This window comes from Hemibagrus wyckioides, linkage group LG11 (genome assembly GCF_019097595.1).
Source record: "Hemibagrus wyckioides isolate EC202008001 linkage group LG11, SWU_Hwy_1.0, whole genome shotgun sequence".
Lineage (NCBI taxonomy): Eukaryota > Metazoa > Chordata > Actinopteri > Siluriformes > Bagridae > Hemibagrus > Hemibagrus wyckioides.
Genome location: NC_080720.1, coordinates 31,617,554 through 31,641,700, shown reverse-complemented (window position 1 = coordinate 31,641,700; position 24,147 = coordinate 31,617,554). Strand labels below are relative to the sequence as shown.

Here is a 24,147-nt window from a genome sequence, read left to right as displayed (position 1 = left end):
TTTTTCACAAAGTTGCCATTCATACTAATGACAGTGTCATTTAGCTGGTTAACATTAATCTAGACAAAGTTATATAGTTGTTGTGAATTGCTTTTGCCTGAAAATGATCATTTTATGAATCTGTAAATCGGCTGAATCTTTATACATGTCTTTCAGTTTGAATTGGAAATATTCCATCAGCAATTCAGTTTCAGATTTCAAATGTTTTGATACACATTCAAGAAAATAACCACAAAAAGAAAAAATGCACATCTGTATGGATGCATTAGACTTCTAGCAAACCTCAAGCCTCCTTTCTGCTTGTCCAGGCTACTGATTTGTCCACTTCTGACCTTTGTATCCAGAACAAGCCGAAGAGAATCAGACACCTTGGGGAAATGGTATCATTTGGAGAGGCCTTTCTGTGTGGAGTTTGCATGTTCTCCCCGTGCCTGTGTGGGTTTACTCTGGGTACTCCGGTTTCCTCCCACAGTCAAAAAACATGTACATTGGGTTGATTGGTAATTCTAATTTGCCCATAGGACTGAGTGTGGGTGTAAGTGGTTGTCTGTCTATATGTGTGGCCCTGTGATGGACTGGTGACCTGTCCAGGGTGTACCCCTGCCTGTCGCCCAATGTGTGCTGGGATAGGCTCCAGCAGATCCCCGTGACCCTAATTAGGAATAAAGCGGGTATAGAAAATGGATGGATAGATGGTATGATTTGGTGTGCTTTTGTGTGTGTGTGTGTGTGTTTAAATGCAATGCATTTAATGCGTCATGTGATGAATCAACACACCTCGCTTTGCTTCCACGCTCCACACATGAACTGTCAGGTCAGATGATGGTTTTGGAATCAGGAGAAGGTCAATAGAAAGCAGTTAGATGCCATCATACAACCTTATTACAATCAATTCAAGTATCAGGAGCAAATAAATAAGAAAACAGTGGGATGTGATAAAGGGACACAATAGTTCATAGGCAAAATACTGACCTCTACCCTCTAAATATTGTCCAGTTTTCCTTGAGATCACCAATGGAAAGTGTTTCTTTTATTCTGTGTTAATTCGCACAGAATAAAAGTTAGCTCACTTTACATTAATGCGTTACGTTAGCCATCCTTTTAGACTTTCAGGAATCATGCTATGAGTGGTATGATAATAAATGTAAGATTTATCCACTCCTGACAGGTCATAATGTGATGCAGCACATCATTCTTAGGGGTCAAAGATTAAACTGTTCCCCTCAGGGGACATGTAGGGACACACCCCTGAGCTTTCACTGCCCACGTTGAAGACCTTACTGGTGCACACCAAAAACACAGAAAGTCTCCTTTCTGAAGTGTTTATCTGCTCGCTACTTCCCGGTTCCATCACTGCGCTCTTTCTATCCGGGAGTATTGAGGTGGAGATTTTATGGCCCTGATATCACACCCCTTGCTGACCGTGTGTCTTTCTGACCGTCAGTGATTCAACACCCCACAGCAACAGTGGAAGGGAAGTCGGGTAGACCGAACCTCCTCATGGTCCTAGCTCCCTTTATTTAAAGCTTTTTACCTACAAAAAGCAAAAACGAGTTGAACTTTTGCAGCACTTTCACCCGAAGCTGCTGTGTGGATTTGTTCTGTATCTCAAACCTGGTCTATCTATCTATCTATCTATCTATCTATCTATCTATCTATCTATCTATCTATCTATCTATCTATCTATCTATCTGTCTATCTATCTATCTATCTATCTATCTATCTATCTATCTATCTATCTATCTATCTATCTATCTATCTATCTATCTGTCTGTCTGTCTATCTAGAGTGTTGAGCCTAAAAAAGGAGAAACATTTCAACCAAAATTTTGTAATTTTTATAAAAAAAAACAAAAAAACATTTATGCTTTAAAAGATATCTCGATACCTGCAATATCTGAGTACTGCACAGCTCTGATGTAGATTAGTGCAATGTGCATGTGTGAAAGTGTGTGTGTGTGTGTGTGAGAGAGAGAGAGATTAGGGTGTGGTTCAGTTGTGGAATACTGACGCCTGTGGTTGTACCCACTCTCTCTGTCTCTCTTTCTTTCACCGTCTCTCTCTGCCTGTCTCTCTATCACTGTCTCTCTCTCTCTGTCTCTCTCTCTCTGTCTGTCTCTGTCTCTCTCGCTGTCTCTCGCTCTCTCTCTCTCTCTCTCTCTCTCTCTCTCTCTGTCTGTCTTTTTCTGTCTCTCTCTCTCTCTCTCTCTCTCTCTCTCTCTCTCTCTCTCATTCTCTCTCATTCTGTCTGTCTCTCTCTTTCTGTCTGTCCCTCTGTCTGTCTGTCTCTCTCTCTCTCTCTCTCTCTCGTTCTCTCTCATTCTGTCTGTCTCTCTCTTTCTGTCTGTCTGTCCGTCTGTCTCTCTCTCTCTCTCTCTCTCTCTCTCTCTCTATATCATCAGCAGGGCAGAGTGCGGTGAGGGGGATTGGGACGGATCCAAAAATATGCAAATAAGGCCTCATTAGAGAGGAGTGTGTGGTTCAGACTTTCAGCAGTTGGAAACATAGACCACACACACATACACACACATACACACACACACACACACACACAAACACACACAAACACATACTTCACACAGTCCAAACACAGACACACACACACTCTATACATGTTCTGCAACCCTCCCACATACACACACACACTCTGTACACACACCCACAGTACACAAACACACACAGACACAGCATACACACTGCACACAATCCACACACACAGTCCACAAACATACGCATACACACACACACGCTCCGCAACCCTCCCACATACGCACACACACTCCATACAGTCCACACACACACACCCCTCACACGCAGTACACTATTTATAATCACAGGCTAAGGGATAAAGAGCACTAGGTTGAGTGTGGAAGTTTTCTCATGCTTTTGGACAAAAAGAGAACTATTTTTTCATTAAACATCAACTAATATAGTTCAGGATCCTGAACAGACATCAACTGTGTTGCTCTTACATGCTGTAAATGTTTCTGTAACAGCAGGAGGTCATGGAATTTTCTTAGGATGTAGGAAACCATGTTCTGTGTGTTGCGAATCCTACAAAATACCAACATCATGAAGTGTTCACTTTGTCCTACACTGTCTCACCATTCTGGTACCTCTGTGTGTGTGTGGTGTGTGTGAACTGTGTGGTGTGTGTGTGTGTGTGTGTGTATTTGGGAGGGTTGCGGAGCGTGTGTGGAGTGGACTGTATGGAGAGTGTGTGTATGTGTGTATGTTTGTTTTTAAGTTTGTGTGTGTGTATGTGTATGTATATGTGTATGTGTGTTTGTATGCATGTGTGAGTGTGTCTGTGGACTGTATGGAATGTGTGTGTGTGCGTTTTCTAGTTTCAAGATTGTGTGTGTATGTGTGTGTTTGTATGTGGGTGTGGAGTGTGTGTGTGTTTTTGAGAGTTTGTGCGGAGTGTGTGTGTGTGTTTTTGGACTGCATGGTGTGTTTATGTTTGTGTGTGTGTATGTGTGTGTTTGTATGCGGGTGTGGAGTGTGTGTGGGTTTTTGAGGGTTTGTGTGGAGTGTGTGTGTCTGTGGACTGCATGGTGTGTGTGTGTCTGTGGACTGTATGGAGTTTGTGTGTGTGGACTGTATAGTGTGTGTGTGTGTGTGTGTGTGTGGGTTTGGTGATTAGTCTGAAGTGGAAATGTCACGTTCAAGAGTCAGAGTCAGCTCTCTTTATTCTTTAGATTTAACATGGTGACATTTGGCTCTTAACCAAGCCTCTCTCTCTCTCTCTCTCTCTCCTGCTATCTCTCACTTTTTCTTGTTCTGGTTTTAGGGAGGATGTGTGACCTATTTTTCAAATGCAGCTTTATCTCAGGGAATGCCTTGATTTTGTTCGCCTCTCTCATTCAATCCCTTTCTCTATCCCTCTTTATCTCTCTCTCTCTCTCTCTCTCTCTCTCTCTTTCTCCCTCTTTCTCTGTTTTGCGTTTCTCGGTCTGATTTTAACTCGTGTTATCACCAGCGTGTCTGACAAGTCTGATTTCATCTCCTTTTCATTTACACATTTATCCATGTCTGTGTGTGTGTGTGTGTGTATGTATGTGTGTGTGTGTGTGTGTGTGTTGTTGACGGATGTCCTATAGTCTGGTAAAGCTCGTCCGTCACTGGATCAACATGTGTTATATACACTGGACTCGATCAGCTGCTGCTCTAGACATGCTAAGTCTGTTAGAACAGATATGCTAGCATGAATCAATATGTGTGTGTGTGTGTGTGTGTGTGTGATTGAGAACATATAAAATAGTCCTGACTCATAGCAGCAGTGTCCTCTTTGTCACACATGAACACAAGTCTCTTATTTCTGGTTTATTTTCTCGTTCCTTTATTCACGCCGTCGCTATACAGAGACACGCCAACGTGTCGAGCTGCTTGGCATGCAGGAGACATCACGTGTTCCTTATTCAGTGTAAAGTGTTGGAGCAGGAGACACGAAGGAGGAAGAAAGGCGATGAAAAAAAAGGGAGAGAGAGAGATGGAGAGGGTGACGTGAAACGATTTAGCGGGACAGAATCTGCTGGTCAAGTCTTTATTTAACACAGAAAACATCTAAGAGAGAGACAGAGAGAAAGACAGAAAGAGAGAGAGAGACAGTGAAAGAGAGAGAGAGAGAGAGAGAGAGAGAGGGAGAGATAGAGAGACACAGAGAGAGACAGATAGATAGAGAGAGAGAGAGGGCGAGACAGACAGAAAGAGAGAGAAAGACAGACAGAGAAAGAGAGAGAGAGAGAGCACAACACCACTACACACACAGTGTTTCATCCCTTACAAATTACTCTCAGAAGAGTTTTGTGTACAGTGGAACCTCGGCATTAACCTCAGAGTGTTTTCCCTTACAAATCTTTGCCTTAAGAATTGAAATTTTGCAAGAATTAGCATCGCCATCCGAAGCATTTTCGGCGTATGAACGAACCGAACCGAACCGAACGCCGGCTAAGTCGAGCGTACGTCCAAGAGCCATTCAAAACTTGTTAGCGTCAGTGGAAAGCCGAGCGAAGCGAAAGCTGTTTGTTAAGACTCACGACGTTGTCTTCATCATGCATTCAAAACATGGTGATTTTCCGGATGTTTTTTTGTTGACAGATTGGTGGTGTGGGCGGTCTGTTCTATTTTTAGCCCAAGCTTGGTGGCACAACTTCCTGTGAGGAGCCCTGACATGGAATGTGATGTGTATGCGTGTACATATATATATATATATATATATATATATATATATATGTGTGTGTGTATGTGTGTTTGTGTTGTACATACACTTCGTATTGGTCATATTGGAACCAGTTAAATTCTGAGGTTCCACTGTATCTGGGAACAGCACAGATTTCAGAGTGTAAAGTAACTGTAACTGTAGTGTGTATTACTTTCCCTCTGCTGACTATGAGTTGATGATTACAGGTTATCCCCAGGGTTTGGATCCAGCTGTGACTCTGATTACAGGTTGTAGTAAAGGATAGTGTGTGTGTGTGTGTTCATTCTCAGCTTAAGAGTCAGAAAAAGAAACAAAGTGGAACACAGGATGATGTGTATATTAAAAAACGTCACGTCTAAAAAAAAAAAGTATCCTTGCAGCATCACATTTTAACCAGCTGAGGTTGGTCTTTCCAGCTGCTGCTAGACATGTTATTATGACATCAGAGGGGATTCTGGGAAATGTGTGCATGTGTGTGTGTGTGTATATATATATATATTATATATATATATATATATATATATATATATATATATATATATATATATATATATATATATATATATATATGTGTGTGTGTGTGTGTGTGTGTGTTATTATGACATCAGTGGGAATTCTGGTAAATGATTTCAGCTGGTATGGGAGAGAGAGAGAGTGAGAGAGAGATGAATGTGTTTTTGACTGCTGTAATGTAATTTAAAGCTGGTAGGGTTTTGTTTGCATAATGAGTCCGTGGGATGCACACATTTTATTTTTCAAATTTTATTCTTATTTTTTTCTTCGTATATTCTAAAAAAAATATATATATATAGAGAGAGAGAGAGCTAGCATACATTTTCATTTTTTATTTCATATGTTTAATTTTTTTTTTCCTTTTTTTCACTTTTTATATTTTTATTTATTTTTTAGATTTGAAGCGTGAATGATGAAACGTTTTTTTTCCTCTTGATAGCACAAAACTGTCAAAGACTGAGGCATATAAAGTGGTTTATATACGTAAATAAATAAAAAAATAAATAATAAATAATCAATAAATAAATGAAAATAAAATGTATTCATTCACAGCCACAATCTGTCTTGTGTGTGTGCGTGTGTGTGCGTGTGTGTGCGTGTGACATCACGGCATCAAATCAGCGGCTTCCTTTTTGATTTTCTGAATTTTTATTTAAAAAATTAAAATGTGATAAATAAGAAAAGTCTAAATACTAAATCGCAGTATTGCTATGATATTATCATTTTTTCCTTCCTTCATTCCAGGCACACTCGAATGATCTATAAATAATCCGCAAATTTGAGAACAAAATGTGATAACCAAGATAATATTAGCTAGTTAGCTAGAAAGAGGCAGATGGCTAGTTAGCATGTTACTTAGTCAGCAACCAAAAAAGTGTTGATTCAGCAGTTTGATGAACTTGCTGGAGGACGAATCTAGAAAGTTTGTTGAAGTCCAGCTTTGGGCCACATGGTTAAGACAGCTAGCTTGTTTTTTTTCACCCTCTGCCTCCATGAGTAAATGTTTCCCACAGAACAAATGATGGTTCTTCAGTGTAATTAACACTCTGTCCAATAAAACAGCAGCTTTCAGCTTCCTGATTTAGCTTGGATGTTTTCCCCTGTGGTTTCTGTAATAATAAAGAGGGCTGAAACGGACGCGTGGGCCTCCATGCTATCCCGCTGATTATGGTGTTTACTGTCATTTTAGAGCCTTTAACGAATTGCCTAATGCGTCAAAGCGACGTGTCACATCTCCTCAGTGCTTCTTATCAGGTATCAGAGAGAACATGGAAAAGCCAAGAACAAGGTGGATTAACAGCGGAAGGACTGATTTTTTAATCCTTCTAGGCATATTCAAAGCTAACAGTTCATCTGAAACATCTGATCTAGACACTGATTTTTTCCGGAGGCTGTAAATCTGACTTCCTGTGACTGCAAATGTCTGTAGATCTCTTCCCCTCCTTCCCTCATTTATATTTCAAAGCTGCTAGGAAGTGCAAAATGCAGAGCTTTGGCTTTTGTAGACTGCTGCGCTAACAGTTATGGAGCGGAGAAGAGAGAACAAGGAGGGGGGGGGACAAAAGGTGAAGAGGAGGGCGGGAAATGACAGGAAGTGACATAATCAGAGATGATGTCCATACGTTACACGTTTTCTTTCTGGAGTTTCTTTATTTCTTTTTAATAGACACTGTCTGGCCCTGTCAGTATTGTGTTTCTCCCTTGGACACCTCCCGTTTTCCTTATTTGGTCACTGATTCCTGTTCTCATTAATCTTGCTAAGTTCAGTTCAGTTTTTTTCCCCAGCATCCCAGCGGTAAAGTTGTCCATCAGAATTGAAGTTTTGCAGCTTTTACTATAAATATGTTAGCCTTAAGTTTAAAAACAGTGGCGAAATTCACATTTACAAGGTAAATGTAGATGCATTCAAAGTTTGCAATCTTGCTCTACCTCCAGCACCGATTCGATGACATCATTAGGCACAACCCAATCAAATGCTTTCTAGAATCTGTAGTGCCCCGCCCCTATCTAAATGTCATGTAGCCCAGGCTGGGAGGTGAGCTATACGTTACTGGCTTCTAAAAAGGGGGGAGGGGCAACTTGATATGCCCCGCACTGACTTCCTGTAGCAGTGAAAATTGATGCTCTTTATGATGCTTGAGGGACAGTATATATGAACTATAGCTTGTATAAATATATAGATTATTGAGAATTTCCACAAACACACACACACACACACACACACGTCATATATTTCTACAATGTGTGCTGAAGTCATTACTTTACAGTCTGTCTGCGGTGTGTTTGAGTGGTCAAGTACACATTATGTACTGATTGTCCTTTATAGTGATTAGTTATGATAAACCTGACTGCAGCGTCCACCTTCAGCATGTAAGTGTGTTTACTTCTGGATAATAAAACCGTAAAAAAAACACCTTCGATGTCTGATTTGAGGTCAGGAGGTCGATGGGCAGTGGAACGGAGGCTGGTTTGATCTAAGCTAGCAGGTTTTTATCACCTGGAGGATATTGATATCGGGGGCATAGGTTATCCTGCAGATGTGTGCAGATGTGTGATCTCTGAGAGCTCAGAGTCACTGTCACGTCAGACAAAATTACTGAAGAAAGCTGGAGTGTGTAGATGAGGAAGTGATAGAGCTGGACTGATTGAAGGACTAAAGCGCTGCCGCATCGATCTCTGAAGCTAGAGGTGAAGTGAGAGCTTTGTCCTGTTGTGTCAGTATCAGCACAGCATTATGGGTAATGTAGGAAAGTTGAAAACTGAAAATGGAACACCATGCATTAGAAACCTTCTATGGCATTTATTGAGCGTGATCTAGTGTGTGTGTGCTTGTCTGTGTGTGTGTGTGTGCTGCCCCTGCCCCAGCTGTCTATAGTAAAGGGGTTTTTTATGAGTTTGGTCTCTTTTGTTTGCAGTGTGGGAAGAACCTCAGAAATCTGTTACCCAAAAAAACACTTTTCTTCTCTGCTTTTTTATTTCTTTTCCTCTTCCTCCACTGATTCTTTGCTGCAGTTTAAAAGAAGACACATCTGTCTGTGGGTTTTTTTATCGCATCTGTCTGTAAGTTTTTCAAAGTTGGATTTACAACAGGTTCTGAAAAATAGAGAACGTATCATTTCTTAATATTTTATTTTATTTTATTTTATTTTATTTTATTTTATTTTATTTTATTTTATTTTATTTTATTTTATTTTATTTTATTTTATTTTATTTTTTCGGTTTTGGGACATGGCGTCCTAGTTAAGGATGTAAGGATGTAGATTGTTGGGGTTTTTAATTTTTTAATTTCTTAAAAAATGTTTTTTGTTGTGAAATGAAGTGAAAAGAAATGAATAAAGAATTGTATTTATTTATTTATTTATTTATTTATTTATTTATATTTTAAATATTAATTATGTTTTTTTTAAAAATAGAACAGAAATGAATTTTTTCACAAAATTATTTTTAAAAATTGGTTCAATTTTTTTAATTTACTTTTTTCATTTAAAAGAGTTTTTAATTGCTTCTGCTAGGTTTTTCTGATTGTAGGAAAATGTGATTTTCAGTTCAGAAATTAAAGCGCAAACATTTTATTAATTGGTAAACAGATCATTAGTCGAGTGAATGAGTTATTAATGAGTCTAATGTCCAGCTCTGCATGTGGTGTTGAGATATTCCTCATGTTGATGAGTTGCAGTGTGGTGTGGTGGTGTTGTGTGTTGATGCTGAGCTGCAGGATCTGTGCATCTCGTCTCAAGTGTCTCTGAAACGTATAGATCTGAAGTCTGATCTTTAAGTCTGTCTGAGAAGGGAACAGAAACAGAAAACGTGTAACTCACGTGTGAACTGAGTCCAAACTGAAGGCTCAGAATATTGGGCTGTGTGGTGATCAGGCCCTGAGGTTTTTTATACAGTACAGCTACTATTAGGGTGTGTGTGTGTGTGTATGTGTGTGTGTGTATAATGCTGTGTGTTTTTCTGGTGTGTGTGTTACAGGGGACGCGTGTGTGGGTGAAGGAAAAAGAGCAGCTGCTTCCATCTACAGTGAACTCCTGTGGAGACGGGACCATCGTCCTCACCACTGACTATGGAGAGGTGAGACCATTAGTCTGTCTCTCTTTCTCTCTCTCTCTCTCTCTCTCTCTCTCTCTCTCTCGCCTTTTCTCTCTTCCTGTGTGTCTCTCAGTTTATCCCTCTGTCTCTCTGTCTGTCTGTCTGTCTCTCTCACTCTTCCTGTGTGTCTATTAGTTTATCCCTCTGTCTGTCTGTCTGTCTGTCTGTCTCTCTCTCTCTCTCTCTCTCTCTCTCTCTTGCCCTCTCTATCTTCCTGTGTGTCTCTGTCACTAATTTTTTTCTGTCTCTCTTGTGTGTTTTTCTCTTGTTTTCTCTTTTTTGGCCTTCCTCTTATACACACCCAGTGTTTTATATACACACACACACACATTGCCCTTTATGTTTGAATGGTTGACATATGACTGAAAGGTTGAGCTGCTAATGTATTGTGGATTCAATTACGTCATGCCAGATGTGTGTGTGTGTGTGTAGTTACCCAGGCTTTTTTCATTTCTATGAAATCAATTCAGCAGTTTTGTTGTGTTTTTGCTGTTAACACTGTTAACACACACACACACACACAAACACACACACTCATGTGGTTGATGTGCTGTGTAGATGGCACAGGGTTGTTGGCACAGGCTAATAATAGTAACACTGGCCTAGATTCAGCAACAAGAGGGCACTTACGCACAATGTGCCAGTTGTATCAGCGTGAGTGTGTGTGTAGGTTTAGGCCTGGATTTGGAATGTCCATGGGGTTAACAGGTGGTGTGTGTGTGTGTGTGATGATCCTGTTTTGGAGCCACAGCTTTATATACTGTATGTAGCATCATACTTATCCACCAGCCCCCTCTGTTTCTTACCAACTGCCATCAACCCCCACCTAATAAACTGGAGACAGGAGGGAATGGTTGCTATGGAAACGCTCCACCTTGGCGGCGACCTGTCTCCTCACTAAATGCACTTTCGGAGCTGACGTCCATGTTTTACACACAGGACTGACTCTGTATTTGTGGTATTTCTTCATACAGATACATACAGTAGGTTCTCTTGTGAGTCTGAAATCGTGTGTGTGTGTGTGTGTGTTAGAGAAGTGTATTAACACTCAGTAACACAATCTTCCTTTAGATCTATCTATCTATCTATCTATCTATCTATCTATCTATCTATCTATCTATCTATCTATCTATCTATCTGCCCATTCGTCCGTCCGTCCGTCTATCTATCTATCTATCTATCTATCTATCTATCTATCTATCTATCTATCTATCTATCTAGCTAGCTAGCTAGCTAGCGAGCTAGCTAGCTGTCTGTCTGTCTGTCTGTCTATTTATATATCTGTCTATGTTTAGGTGATCTATCTATCTATCTATCTATCTATCTATCTATCTATCTATCTATCTATCTATCTATGTATCTGCCCATCTATCTATCTATCTATCTATCTATCTATCTATCTATCTATCTATCTATCTATCTATCTATCTATCTATCTAGCTAGCTAGCTAGCGAGCTAGCTAGCTGTCTGTCTGTCTGTCTGTCTGTCTATTTATATATCTGTCTATGTTTAGGTGATCTATCTATCTATCTATCTATCTATCTATCTATCTATCTATCTATCTATCTATCTATCTATCTATCTATCTATCTATCTATCTGCCCATATATCTATCTATCTATCTATCTATCTATCTATCTATCTATCTATCTATCTATCTATCTATCTATCTATCTATCTATCTCTCTCCATGTGGCTCTCCCTCTGTCTCAGAACACTTTACTCTTAGCTTCTAGCTCTCTCTCCTCTCATCACCTCATTCATAATGAAAACAAGGACAATGCTGCATCCATGTCATAATGTGTGTGTGTGTGTGTTCTTACTTTAACACTGAGTATAGAAATAGAAATGCAGGTCAGTCATATCTACAGGCTACCTCTGTCTGTCTGTCTCTCTCTTTCTCTCTCTCTCTCTGTCTCTCTCTCTGTCTCTCTCTCTCTCTCTCTCTCTGTGAAAGGCTTTAGATGTCAGACAGAGTAAGTGGATCACTGTGCATAGAAGGTGTGTGTGTGTGTGTGTGTGTGTGGCTAAGTGGAGCATGTACGTCTCTCCCATTGCAGCATCAGCATAAGTGCACATCATAAACACACACACACACACGCACACACACACACACGCACGCACGCACAAGCACAGTCTGTGTGGGTTTCCTCAGGGTTCTCCAGTTTCCTCACACACACACACACACTACACACACGCACACACACACATACAGTCTGTTTGATGGAATAGCTTTTCTGAAGGTGTGAATTGGTGTGTCTGTGGAGTCCTGTGCTGGTTTCTAATCAGGTTTATCCGTTTCAGTGAAGTGAATATCTTCAGTTCCAGGCCTCAGATCAAGCGGTCAGTTCAGTCCAGAGTGCTCTCAGTCTGCCTGAACACAGCCAATTTTCTTTTTATTAGCAAATGAGCAAGAGTAACTGAGTGATGGAGTAATGGAGTGCAGGGGGAGGAGAGAGGGATTAGAGAGGAGATGGTGAAGAGAGGTCAGGCTGTAGATGCAGCAGAGCAGAAATCGTTTGGAGAAAAGTAAAGGAGCAGCGTGGGAAGATTACTGACTTCACACAATACTCCTTACACACACTCCCTAACACACACACACACACACAGTCTGTCTGGGTTTCCTCAGGGTTCTCCAGTTTCCTCTCTCTCTCTCTCCCTCTCTCTCACACACACACACACACACCAGTGCCCGATTAATTTCCAAAAATCTGTAAAATCTGCGAAGTCAAATCTCTTGGACTGCGGGTCTGCTCTGCTCCGTGGTTGCTATGGTTACTGGTGGCACATTTGTATGATTTACGTGACTGAGACACTGATGGAGAGCAAGATGACGCAGAAATCAGGTTTTACAACGCAGTATATTTAAAACAGGATATTGTTAGCGTCACACACACACTCTGCTCCTGGCATTTCCTGTAAATAATAATTCACTGCATTCCTTTGCTGCCTTACAGTCAATATATAAACACTTATAAAATCTAGAAAAATAGCTATAATATATAGAAAAATATATGGAAAAATACACACTATGTATATTCCTAGTACACAGCAAATACATATCCTGTTTAAATGCAATATTTTTATTCACTATATAATACATTTTCTGTCTTTTTAATGCATTGAATCAACACGATAATTTATCACTGAATGAAGTAACAGAAAGACAGAAAGGGTGCACAAACTTTTGCACTGAGGTGGATGTTTCTTGGGGCTGGTTACACAAGTTACTACTCACCTGAGGAAGTCTATTCCAGAAGAAATGACTGATTTCTTCCCCACTCTCTCTCTCTCTCTCTCTCTCTCTCTGTCTCTCGCACTTTCCCTCTCTCTCCCTCTCTCTCTCCCTCTCTCTACCCCCCCCCCCCGTCTCTCTCTCTTTCTCTCTCTCTCCCTCCAGGTGTTGTACCTGCAGCAGGCGGAGGTGACCAGGGAGAAGGTGTACCCCATGCACCAGAGCAGTATTGATGGCGTGGAGGACATGTCCACGCTGGCTGAGCTCCACGAGGCCGCTATCATGCACAACCTTCACCAGCGCTACCAGAAGGATCACATCTACGTAAGTAGCTCTGCTCTTTTGCATAACACTAAAGCACGTATCATTAATCACATCTTGTGAATAAATGGTGAACAAATGAGCACAATTTAAAGCCCAAGTCATCAACCACCACAGAAACTGTCCTACTCTAACTGGAAGTATGTCCAGTTGCAGGCCAGGAGACTCTAGGAGTTGTCTCTTGTTGTAGGTCTATCCGGAGTGAGTTCGGGTTCTGCGTTTCGCATTGAGCCGCGTCAATAACCGGAAAAAACGTCTCGCTCAGAGGCTAAAAGGAAAGGGTTTCTGATTAAAACAGTTTCCTGTCCTGATCGCGCTTCCTGACTGGTGTCTAAACCAGGAAACTGATGAAGACAATGTGATAGAGATATTTAAGAAAATACAATAGTGTTTTGAGTCATAGCTTTTTATTTTGTTTTACATTCTTCTGTTTTTCGGCTCGAACACGATAAGCCGAGCTCTGTGGATGCGTTGTGGGTTTTTTTTTTGGGAATATATTTGTGTCCACTCAGGAAATCACCCCCGATAATGCCTCAGGGCTCTGATCTTGGTCCAATCCTTTGTACAATTTTATATAATGCACTATTTCCTCTTTGGTGAAAGGCTCTGACTCTAGAGTCTTGTGTTTCATCATCTTTCTTCAGCGTGATTTTATTATTAAACCATCTCCAGCTCCTTTAAGGCATCATATTTCAATCCAATAATTCGCTTTAATTAGAGGCCACAGATCCATTTCCACAACTTTATCTCTCCGAGCTGGTTTAATAATAAAAATTCCAGGCGGAAGGATTTGTGTGAGGAATAAATCACTCAGGGATGTGCTGTTCTTGGAAAATAATCAGTTGATTTCCACGCTGAAGCTGCTCTAACAGCGAAAAGTGTTTTATTCCACTTATATTACAGAAAATGTTACAGAAGTGTTTACAAGTCTCTGTTTATTAATGACAGCAATTATTTTCACAATTTATACTTTTATATATTTTATCTTTCAAAATAAATTTGCTGTTCCGTCACCAGCTGCTCTTTTTTTTCTCTCTCACGAAGGTCATTTTAATAAATTATTTTCGAATATTTTATTTATTATTTTTTTTAAAGGGAGCTTTTAAGTTTTGTTAAACATTTACACGTCAAATTATTATATAGTTTTCTTTATCCATACCATCCTTCATTTTTAAGATTAAGAATTTTTAATTAATTAATTTTTTTAATTTTTAAATTTATTTTCATTCTGGTCCACAGTTTGTGCCTTGTAGGCTTCCAGGAAACACAGCATCTGTGCGTTTCAGCAAATCATATTTCCATCTGCAGTCACATGACCTATAATCTATGAAAACACGTTCTCTTATCCCTCACGAGTCTGCTGCAGCATAAGAAAAATGAATGAGATGAGTTTAATACATCATTATTATTAATACATTAATGAATAATTACCTGCACTGGAGTTGAACAGGAAATGAACGTTTATTAGGAACGGGAATAAGTGACAACACAAAGCAGGATGATTAATTACAAGCCTGCAAATGTTTCACTTTTTCTCCATCTCTGTCTCCCTCCGTCCCTCCCTCTATACTGCTCTTTCTCTATACCAATCTCTCTCTCTCTTCCTCTCTCTATACCTCTCTTTCTCTATACCAATCTCTGTCTCTTTCCCTTTCTTCCTTTCTCTCTCCCTCTCTTCCTCTCTCTCTCTGTTCATCTCTCTACGCCCCTCCTACCTCTCTCTGTACCACTCTTTCTCTATACCAATCTCTCTCCCTCTTCACCCCCCCCCCCCACCCCCCTCTCTCAGACGAACATCGGCTCCATCTTGGCAGCAGTTAACCCATATAAGCAGATCTCAGACCTGTACGATCCCTCAGCGGTGGATCTGTACAGTCGTCATCACCTCGGCGAACTCCCGCCTCACATCTTTGCCGTGGCCAATGAGAGCTACCGATGCCTCTGGAAAAGACATGACAGCCAGTGTGTGCTCATCAGGTACAGAGTTCCTTACACACAATCTGACAGCATGCAGAGACTGAACCTGAATTTCTGTCTGGTTTATTCAGACCCGTGTACACTGCATGCTTCTCGGATCCAGCATACAGAGTTTTGATGTGTTTATGTGGCCCATCTACCAAACATGTTCCTGTGTAAGTTCTGCTGTCAGAGCTGCTGATAATCAGGCGATTCAATTCCATTTTATTTTTTATAGCGGTTTTAAGAATGGACACTAACACAAAGCAGCTTTACAGGAATGTAAATTTATAAAGTTTAATACATATAATATTAAATTTAAATTTACAGGAATGTAAATTTAGCATAGAAAAAAAAATTGGAAAATAAATTTATTAGGAATGTAAATTTAGAAAATAAATTTAAAATTTTAATTTATAGGAATGTAAATTTAGAATAGAAATAAAAAAGGAATTTACAGGTATGTACATTTATAATATAAATGTAAAATTTAAATTTACAGGAATGTAAATTTAGGAAATAAATTCAAAATGTAAATTTACAGAAATGTAAATGTAGAATATAAATTCAAAATATAAATTTATGGGAATGTAAATTTAGAATATAAATAAAAAATGATTTTTTTTAAATGTACATTTAGAATATAAATGTAACATTGAAATTTACATAAATGTAAATTTAGAACCTACATTTAAATTTACAGGAATAAAAATTTAGAATAGAAATTTAAAATTTAAATGAACAAAAATGTAAATTAAAAAATGAATTTAAAATGTAAATTTACTGGAATGTAAATTCTAAATATAAGTTTAAATTTTTGCCTACCGAGAAACAGTGGCAAGGAAAAACTCCCTGAGAAGCAGATAGATCATCTTCTGCACCGAACATTCAGCAGTACAGTGGTATAATACATCATCATTTAATAATTAATAATAACTCCTGTTAATAATAATAATAATAATCTTCTTATTTGCTACAGGTACAAACTACAAAGTTTGAAATGTAATAAATCTGTATTTACTGATCACAGTCCTGAGATTGCCCAAATTGTGTCCTTGTTGGGTTCTGGCTCAGATGTTGTGTCTCGCAACAAGTGAAATCTAATAACAGCTATTTACTGTGTTATAATCTTGTTTAGTCTCCAGGCCTGAGAGCAGAGTTTCATTACTTCTGCTCCAGAAGAGCCTCGGGTTTCTATTAGCACTAACAACATCTCTGGACAAATAAGACTAATGTCTGAGAAATGTTCTGATAAATGTGTGTGTGTGTGTGTTGTAGTGGAGAGAGCGGAGCTGGTAAAACAGAGAGCACTAAACTTCTGCTGCAGTTTCTGTCTGTGATGAGCCAGAATTCAGCGGGGGCTCCGGAGAAAACCGCCACCTGTGTAGAGCAAGCCATCGTCCTGAGCAGGTCACCAGATCACACACACACACACACAGTCTCAGGGTTCTCCCGTGACCAATCACAGTCGAGAATTTAGAAGCGTGGTCTAAAGGCGGTTACTAATCATGTCAAATCTTTTAGACGCAATTCTTTCTTTCCTTTCCCCAGTCCGATCATGGAAGCGTTCGGAAACGCCAAAACCGTTTACAACAACAACTCCAGCCGCTTCGGGAAGTTCATCCAGCTTCATTTCTGTCAGAGCGGCAACATCCAGGGAGGCTGCATCGTCGACTGTATCCTACTCATCAACAGACACACACACACACACACTATCTACACAAAATATATATATACTATATACACTACATGCACAAACCTTTTACTTAACTTTTCTTCCTCAGATTTGCTTGAAAAGGTAACTTGTGTGTCCTTTATTCGAGGGGGAGTGACCACTAAACTGCCCTCGCCGGGGTATGTATGAATGTCATGGAGGAAAATCGTGTATAATCTGAGCTTGTTTTTGTTCCAGAACCGTGTGGTGAGGCAGAACCCCGGAGAGAGGAACTATCACATTTTCTACGCTCTGCTGGCCGGTCTAACCCAAGGCCAGAAAGGTGGATAAGCAACAACAACAACAACAACAACAGCAAAAGCAACACACAAATAAAAAGAAGTTCAGTTTCAGTCTCATTAGAAGCTTTGATTGATTAAGGAACCAAAATATATAATTTATTATAACTATATACACCGATCAGGCATAACATTATGACCATCTGCCTAATATTGTGTTGGTTCCGCTTTTGACCACCAAAACAGCCTGACCCGTCCTGCACTGTGTATTCTGACACCTTTCTATCAGAACCAGCTTTAATTTCTTTAGCAGTTTGAGCAACAGTAGCTCATCTGTTGGATCGGATCACACAGGCCAGCCTTCGCTCCCAACGTGCTACAATGAGCCTTGACCGCCCATGACCCTGTCACCGGTTCACCACTGTTTCTTCCTTGGACCACTTTTGATAGATACTGACCACTGCAGACCGGGAACACCCCACAAGACCTGCAGTTTTGGAGATGCTCTGATCCAGTTGTCTATCAGCCATCACAATTTGGCCCTTGGTCAAACTCGCTCAAATCCTTATGCTTGTCCATTTTTCCTGCTTCTAACACATCAACTTTGAGGACAAAATGTTGACTTGCTGCCTAATATATCCCACCCACTAACAGGTACCATGATGAGGAGATCATCAGTTATTCACTTCACCTTTTAGTGGTCATAATGTTATGCCTGATTGCTGTATATATATTTTTGCCTGTAAAAGATTTATAAATTTAGGGAGGAAGTGTCAAAAGAAAAATGTAATTTCTAGAAGAAATGGACAGCCGAAGAACTCGATTATTTTTATAAGTGTAGAAATTACAAATAGAAGTTAGTGTAATTATTTCTCTACAATACTGAGCATCATTCCACATCTTACTACATACACTATATTGCCAAAAGTTTTGGGACATCTGCCCTTACATGCACATGAATGTAATATGGAGTTGCTCCGCCCTTTACAGCTATAACAGCTTCAACTCTTGTGGGAAGGCTTTCCACAAGGTTTAGGAGTGTGTTTATGGGAATTTTTGACCATTCCACTACAAGTGTATTTGTGAGGTCAGGCACTGATGTTGTGATGATGAGAAGGTCTGGCTCACAGTCTCTGCTCTAATTCATCCCAAAGGTGTTCTATGGGGTTGAGGTCAGGACTCTGTGAAGTTCCTCCACACCAAACTCACTCATCCATGTCTTTATAGGTGTGTGCACTGGTGTGTGGTCATGGTGGAACAGGAAGGGGTCATCCCCAAACTGTTCCCACAAAGCATGAAATTGTCCAAAATGTCTTGGTATGAAGCTAAAGCATTAAGAGTTCTAGTTTCACTAGAACTAAGGGGCCGAGCCCAACCCCCGAAAAACAACACCTGAATTCAATGATTTGGAGAGGTGTCCCAAAACTTCTGGCAATATAGTGTACATCACTAACACATTACTTACATTATAACCTTCCCTTCCACTCACCTGTACAATCCCATATCATATAAGCATAACATCGTTTTCCTTACAGAAACGTATTTCCTGGCCGAACCTCCGGAGTTGTTTCATTACCTGAGTCAGTCGGGTTGCGTGAAGGACCGCAACCTGGACGATAAGAAGCTCTACGACAGCGTGATGGTGAGACGGACGTCTGACTTTCAGGGGGTTTTTCAGGCGGAGAGAAACTCCTTCTTGTTGTGTTTCTGATTTTGCACATATCAGCAGTAATGCGATCCAGACTTAGATGAGGTTGCCAGATTGATAGAAACCCAACATTGTGATGAAAACTATGTTTGTTTGTTTATTTATTTATTTTAATGTGCAATTTATCAATCTTTAATTAGTTTTTATAAACTATGTGTTATATAGTTTGTGTTGTATTTTAATTTATTTTTTATTTTCAAGATATTTGTTCTCCTTGTTTTTACAGGTATTTATTTGTTTATTTATTGTTTTAATATTTAATATTTATTTTTAATATTTTTATACTATTTTTATTCTGCTTCTATGACCCGAACAGTTGAAAAGCAAGGACTTTTATTTTAAAGAGCTTGTATCTCAGAAGTCTGTAAACACACTACTGAGCTCTTAAACCTCATATAAACAAACCTTGTCTATAAGAAGTGCTGAGGAAGGTCGCTCGTACTCCTGATTAACATCCACAGCTACACACTGGGTAGGTGGTGACACGCCCAAAAGATACGTACTGAAGGTAGAGAAGATCGATAGATAAAGTTACTATCACAGTAACAAGGACAGTGCAACACACACACACACACAGTCACTGATCCTGTTCTCTCTCTTTTGCTCTCTGTCTCTCTTTCTGTGTCTATCTCTCTCCCTCTCTCTCCTTCTCTCTCTGTCTTTCTTTCTCTCTCTGTCTCTTTTCTGTCTTTCTCTCTTTGTCTCTTTTTCTGTGTCTCTTTCTGTCTTTCTCTCTCTCTGCCTCTTTGTCTCTCTTTTTGTGTCTTTTTCTGTCTGTCTCTGTCTCTTTCTCTCTCTCTTTTTCTGTCTCTCTCATTGCCTCTTTCTCTCTCGCTCCCTGTTTCTGTCTGTCTCTCTCACTCTCTCTCTCTGGTTTTAGGAAGCTCTGAAGGTGTTGGAGTTCAGTGAGGAGGAGATCAGGGACATGTTCAAGCTGCTGTCTGGAGTCCTGCAGCTGGGCAACATTGAGTTCATGACAGCAGGAGGCGCTCAGATCACCACCAAGCAGGGTGCGAACGAGAGAGACTGACTCCAACAAATCCAAACTGAATTCTTCTTCTTCTTCTTCTTCTTCTTCTTCTTCTTCCTCTTGTTCTTCTCGACTTTCAGTTCTATTGTTTTCTATAAAGTGAAATCATCCTCATCACTGTGTTTGTATTTTTCTCTCCTCAGTGGTCACTAACGTCAGCGAGCTCCTGGGTCTGGACTCCTTCCAGCTGTCTGAGGTTTTGACTCAACGCTCCATGATCCTGAGAGGAGAAGAGATCTGCTCGCCACTCACTATAGAGCAGGTAACACACACATTTCCACACATCTGAAAAATACAGATCCTTAACTTGTCTGGAGAAACCATCAGCTCTCAGTATCTCAGGATCGGCCATTAAAATCACTCAGTGTCATTCCTTATCCATTTCATTATCAAATCATTAAAAAAATCTGATATCGTTAATACATTTATTTATAACATAAAATATTTATAATATTTATAACATTCATAACACATCTGATCATCTGATAACGTCAAACCATTTATTATTATTTTTTTGGTGATGATGTTTGACTTGTAAATAATTTTCAAAATCAGATATTAGTGTTGTTTTAATATCTATTATTATTATTATTATTATTATTATTATTATTATTATTAATTATTAATTATTAATTATTAATTATCTATATATTACTACATATTTTATTACATAATTATTACATTGTAATATTTCAAAATATTTATTCTGTATTTTTAAAAAGAATATATTGTTGTTGTTTTTTTTGTTTTTTTTAAGTCCAAAGCTGTTTTAATTAACAGTCATTAGGATGTAATTTTTTTTAAATCTTTATTTTCATTTCCTTTATTTTTTATTTAAATTTATATATTTTAATAAATATAAATTTAAATTTAGATTTTAAAAATAAATTTAATAAATTAATTTTATTAATAAATAATTTTAATTTATTTATTTTATTTTTTTAACTCTATTTCCAATACCTTCTGTATTTTACTTCTGCGTGTTTATAACAAGAACTTCTTAATAAAGACACGCTGATGTTATAACACGTTCTCCTTGTTCATCACTCCGTTCTCACGATGATCAGGCGATAGATTCGCGGGACTCGGTTGCCATGGCGCTGTACTCTCAGTGCTTCTCCTGGATCATCATGCGCATCAACCAGAAGATCAAAGGACGAGACAACTTCAAATCCATCGGCATCCTGGACATCTTCGGCTTCGAGAACTTCGCGGTGAGCACACACACACACATACACACACACACACATACACGCACACATGCATACACTCACACACACACAAACTCTCAAAAAGACACACATACACTCACACAAATACACTCTACACACGCATATGAACACACACACACGCACATGCACTCACACAGACCCACACACACACGCACACACACAACAACACACAGACACAGACACACATGCACACTCATACATGTACACATACTTACACACACACATATACAAGCATGTACAGAAACACATGCACACACACACACACATACATACATACATACATACATACATACATACATACATGCAATCACACTAACACACAGACTCACATGTGCGAACACACACGCATACACACACACACACATGCACACACAAAAATGGTGTGCACTTTATGAACAAGTCTCTTGCAATAGTAATGCACAATACTACAGTCACACACAGACACACATGCACACTCATACATGTACACATACTTACACACACACATATACAAGCATGTACAGAAACACATGCACACACACACACACACATACATACATACATACATACATACATACATGCAATCACACTAACACACAGACTCACATGTGCGAACACACACGCATACACACACACACACACATGCACACACAAAAATGGTGTGCACTTTATGAACAAGTCTCTTGCAATAGTAATGCACAATACTACAGTCACACACACACACACACTCACAGAAATCTGGAAGGTGTAATTTCACCCCCTCGTGTTTGACGCTTGTCTTGCGTCTGTGTTCTGCAGGTGAATCGCTTCGAGCAGTTCAACATCAACTACGCTAACGAGAAGCTGCAGGAATATTTCAACAAACACATCTTCTCTCTGGAGCAGCTGGAGTACAACAGGTGAAGATCTGAACATCTGTACACACTCAATCTCTCTTCCACACAGATGTTAAAGACCCTCACCTGACAGCAAGTGTTTTATTCCTCTTATACCATCAGTTACCTTTCTTTCAATAAGTACGGATTAAACCATAAATTAATAAATTATAATTGATAAACTGAGATATTTATACATTCATATCCTTATAATGAATCAATTTATTAAAATTAACAAATTAATTGCTCAATTAATTAGTTAATTATAAGGACCCAAATGTATAAATGTCTTGTAATTAATTATGTAAAATTGTATAAATGTTTCATAATTAATTAATTAATTAATTAATTAATTAATTAATTAATTAATTAATTAATTATAAGGATCCAATTTAATTAGTTGATTAATTATAAATAATTGAATTAATTGATTAATTAATTATAAGGATCAGAATATCTTAATTTATTAATTATAATACATAATTTTTTAAGTATAATGTCTGAATGTATAAATATCTCTATTAATTAATTAATTAATTAATTATAAGGAGCCGAAGGTATAAATGTCTCAATTTATCAATTATTATATATAAATTTTTAAGGCTGACCATTTGTTTTCATTTATTTTAGATATTAATTAAAACGAAATATATTTTGAATAAAAGTTGTAATGTTATACACTCTGATTAGAGTACTATTAGAGTACAAGAAATAATTCTTTATATATTTTTAATGTATTTATTTTTTATTAATTTTTATTAATTAATTAATTTATTTATTTATTGGAGGGTGCCAATACTTTTGAAACCAATAATGTATGTGTACACGGTTAAAGTATGAGACTGTGAACGTGTACTAAAAGCCCTGTGTGTTTGTGTGTGTGTGTGTGTGTGTGTGTGCAGGGAGGGAATTCGCTGGGAAGCCATAGACTGGATGGACAACGCAGAATGTCTGGATCTGATCGAAAAAGTAATTGAATAAAAAATCCCAACTGTTGCTCTGTTTTATCCCGCTGCAGCTGAGAGATCTCTGTAAACACTGCGGGAAAATAGGTTGCTGTTTAATCGATCGTTTGGCACGCGAGAGAGCGTGTGTGTGTGTGTGTGTGTGTAAATGACGGGGAGATTAACGAGTATGTGTTTGTAGAAACTGGGCATGTTGGCGCTGGTTAATGAGGAGAGCCGCTTCCCTAAAGGCACTGATTTCACTCTGCTGGAGAAACTGCACAGCCGACACTCGGTGAGGAGTCCCACACACACACACATACACACACACACACTATGTAGATGGCTTCAGACTGTGCCAGAACAGATAGGTGTGTGTGTGTGTGTTTAATGCTTGATGTTCCCCACTTCAGACAAACCCGTACTACGTGAAGCCTCGACTGGCAGATCATCAGTTTGGAATTAAGCACTACGCTGGAGAGGTGAGTCTCTCTCTCTCTCTTTCTCTCTCTCTCTGTCTCTTACTCTCTGCCTCTGTGTGTATGTCTCTCTCTGTCTCTCTCTCTCTGTCTCTTTCTCTCTCTATTTGTTTATCTCCCTCTCTGCCTTTATGTGTGTGTCTATCTCTATGTCTCTCTCTGTCTCTCTTTCTCCGTGTGTCTCTTTCTCTCTCTGCCTCTCTGTGTGTGTCTCACGCTGTCTCTCTGTTTCTTTATGACTCTCTCTTTGTCTCTTTCTCTTTGTGTGTCTGCCCCCCTTTTCTCTCTCTCTGTGTATCTCTTTCTCTCTGTCTCTCTCTGTTTCTTTATGTCTCCCTATTATTTGTCTCTCTCTCTCTGTGTCTCTCTCTCCCTTTTCTGTGTGTGTGTGTGTCTCTCTGTTTCTCTGTGTCTGTCTCTCTCTCTCTATGTTTCTGTGTGTGTGTGTGTGTCTCTGACTCTCTCTATGTGTCTCTTTCCCTCTCTGCCTCTGTGTGTGTGTGTCTCTCTCTGTCTCTCTTTGTCTGTCTGTCTGTCTCTCTCTCTCTCTCTCTCTCTCTCTCTTGCTCTCTCTTTGTCTCTCTCTCTCTTTTTCTGTGTGTCTCTGTCTATGTGTGTCTCTCTGTT

General features: G+C 39.1%; 1 protein-coding gene across 1 annotated transcript in view; it reads left to right on the top strand.

Moving 5' to 3' along the window:
* The window catches only part of myo10l1 (myosin X, like 1), a 40,263-nt gene that overhangs the window by 1,574 nt on the left and 14,542 nt on the right, over nucleotides 1–24,147 (top strand). Inside the window, exons 2-16 of the mRNA XM_058403374.1 lie at nucleotides 9,691–9,789; nucleotides 13,209–13,367; nucleotides 15,154–15,341; nucleotides 16,599–16,730; nucleotides 16,872–16,996; nucleotides 17,105–17,118; nucleotides 17,233–17,317; nucleotides 18,809–18,915; nucleotides 19,862–19,991; nucleotides 20,155–20,273; nucleotides 21,079–21,225; nucleotides 22,021–22,121; nucleotides 23,000–23,066; nucleotides 23,244–23,336; nucleotides 23,455–23,523. Of these exons, the coding sequence (XP_058259357.1) occupies nucleotides 9,691–9,789; nucleotides 13,209–13,367; nucleotides 15,154–15,341; nucleotides 16,599–16,730; nucleotides 16,872–16,996; nucleotides 17,105–17,118; nucleotides 17,233–17,317; nucleotides 18,809–18,915; nucleotides 19,862–19,991; nucleotides 20,155–20,273; nucleotides 21,079–21,225; nucleotides 22,021–22,121; nucleotides 23,000–23,066; nucleotides 23,244–23,336; nucleotides 23,455–23,523 (1,635 nt within the window). The remainder of the gene's footprint in view (nucleotides 1–9,690; nucleotides 9,790–13,208; nucleotides 13,368–15,153; nucleotides 15,342–16,598; nucleotides 16,731–16,871; nucleotides 16,997–17,104; nucleotides 17,119–17,232; nucleotides 17,318–18,808; nucleotides 18,916–19,861; nucleotides 19,992–20,154; nucleotides 20,274–21,078; nucleotides 21,226–22,020; nucleotides 22,122–22,999; nucleotides 23,067–23,243; nucleotides 23,337–23,454; nucleotides 23,524–24,147) is intronic.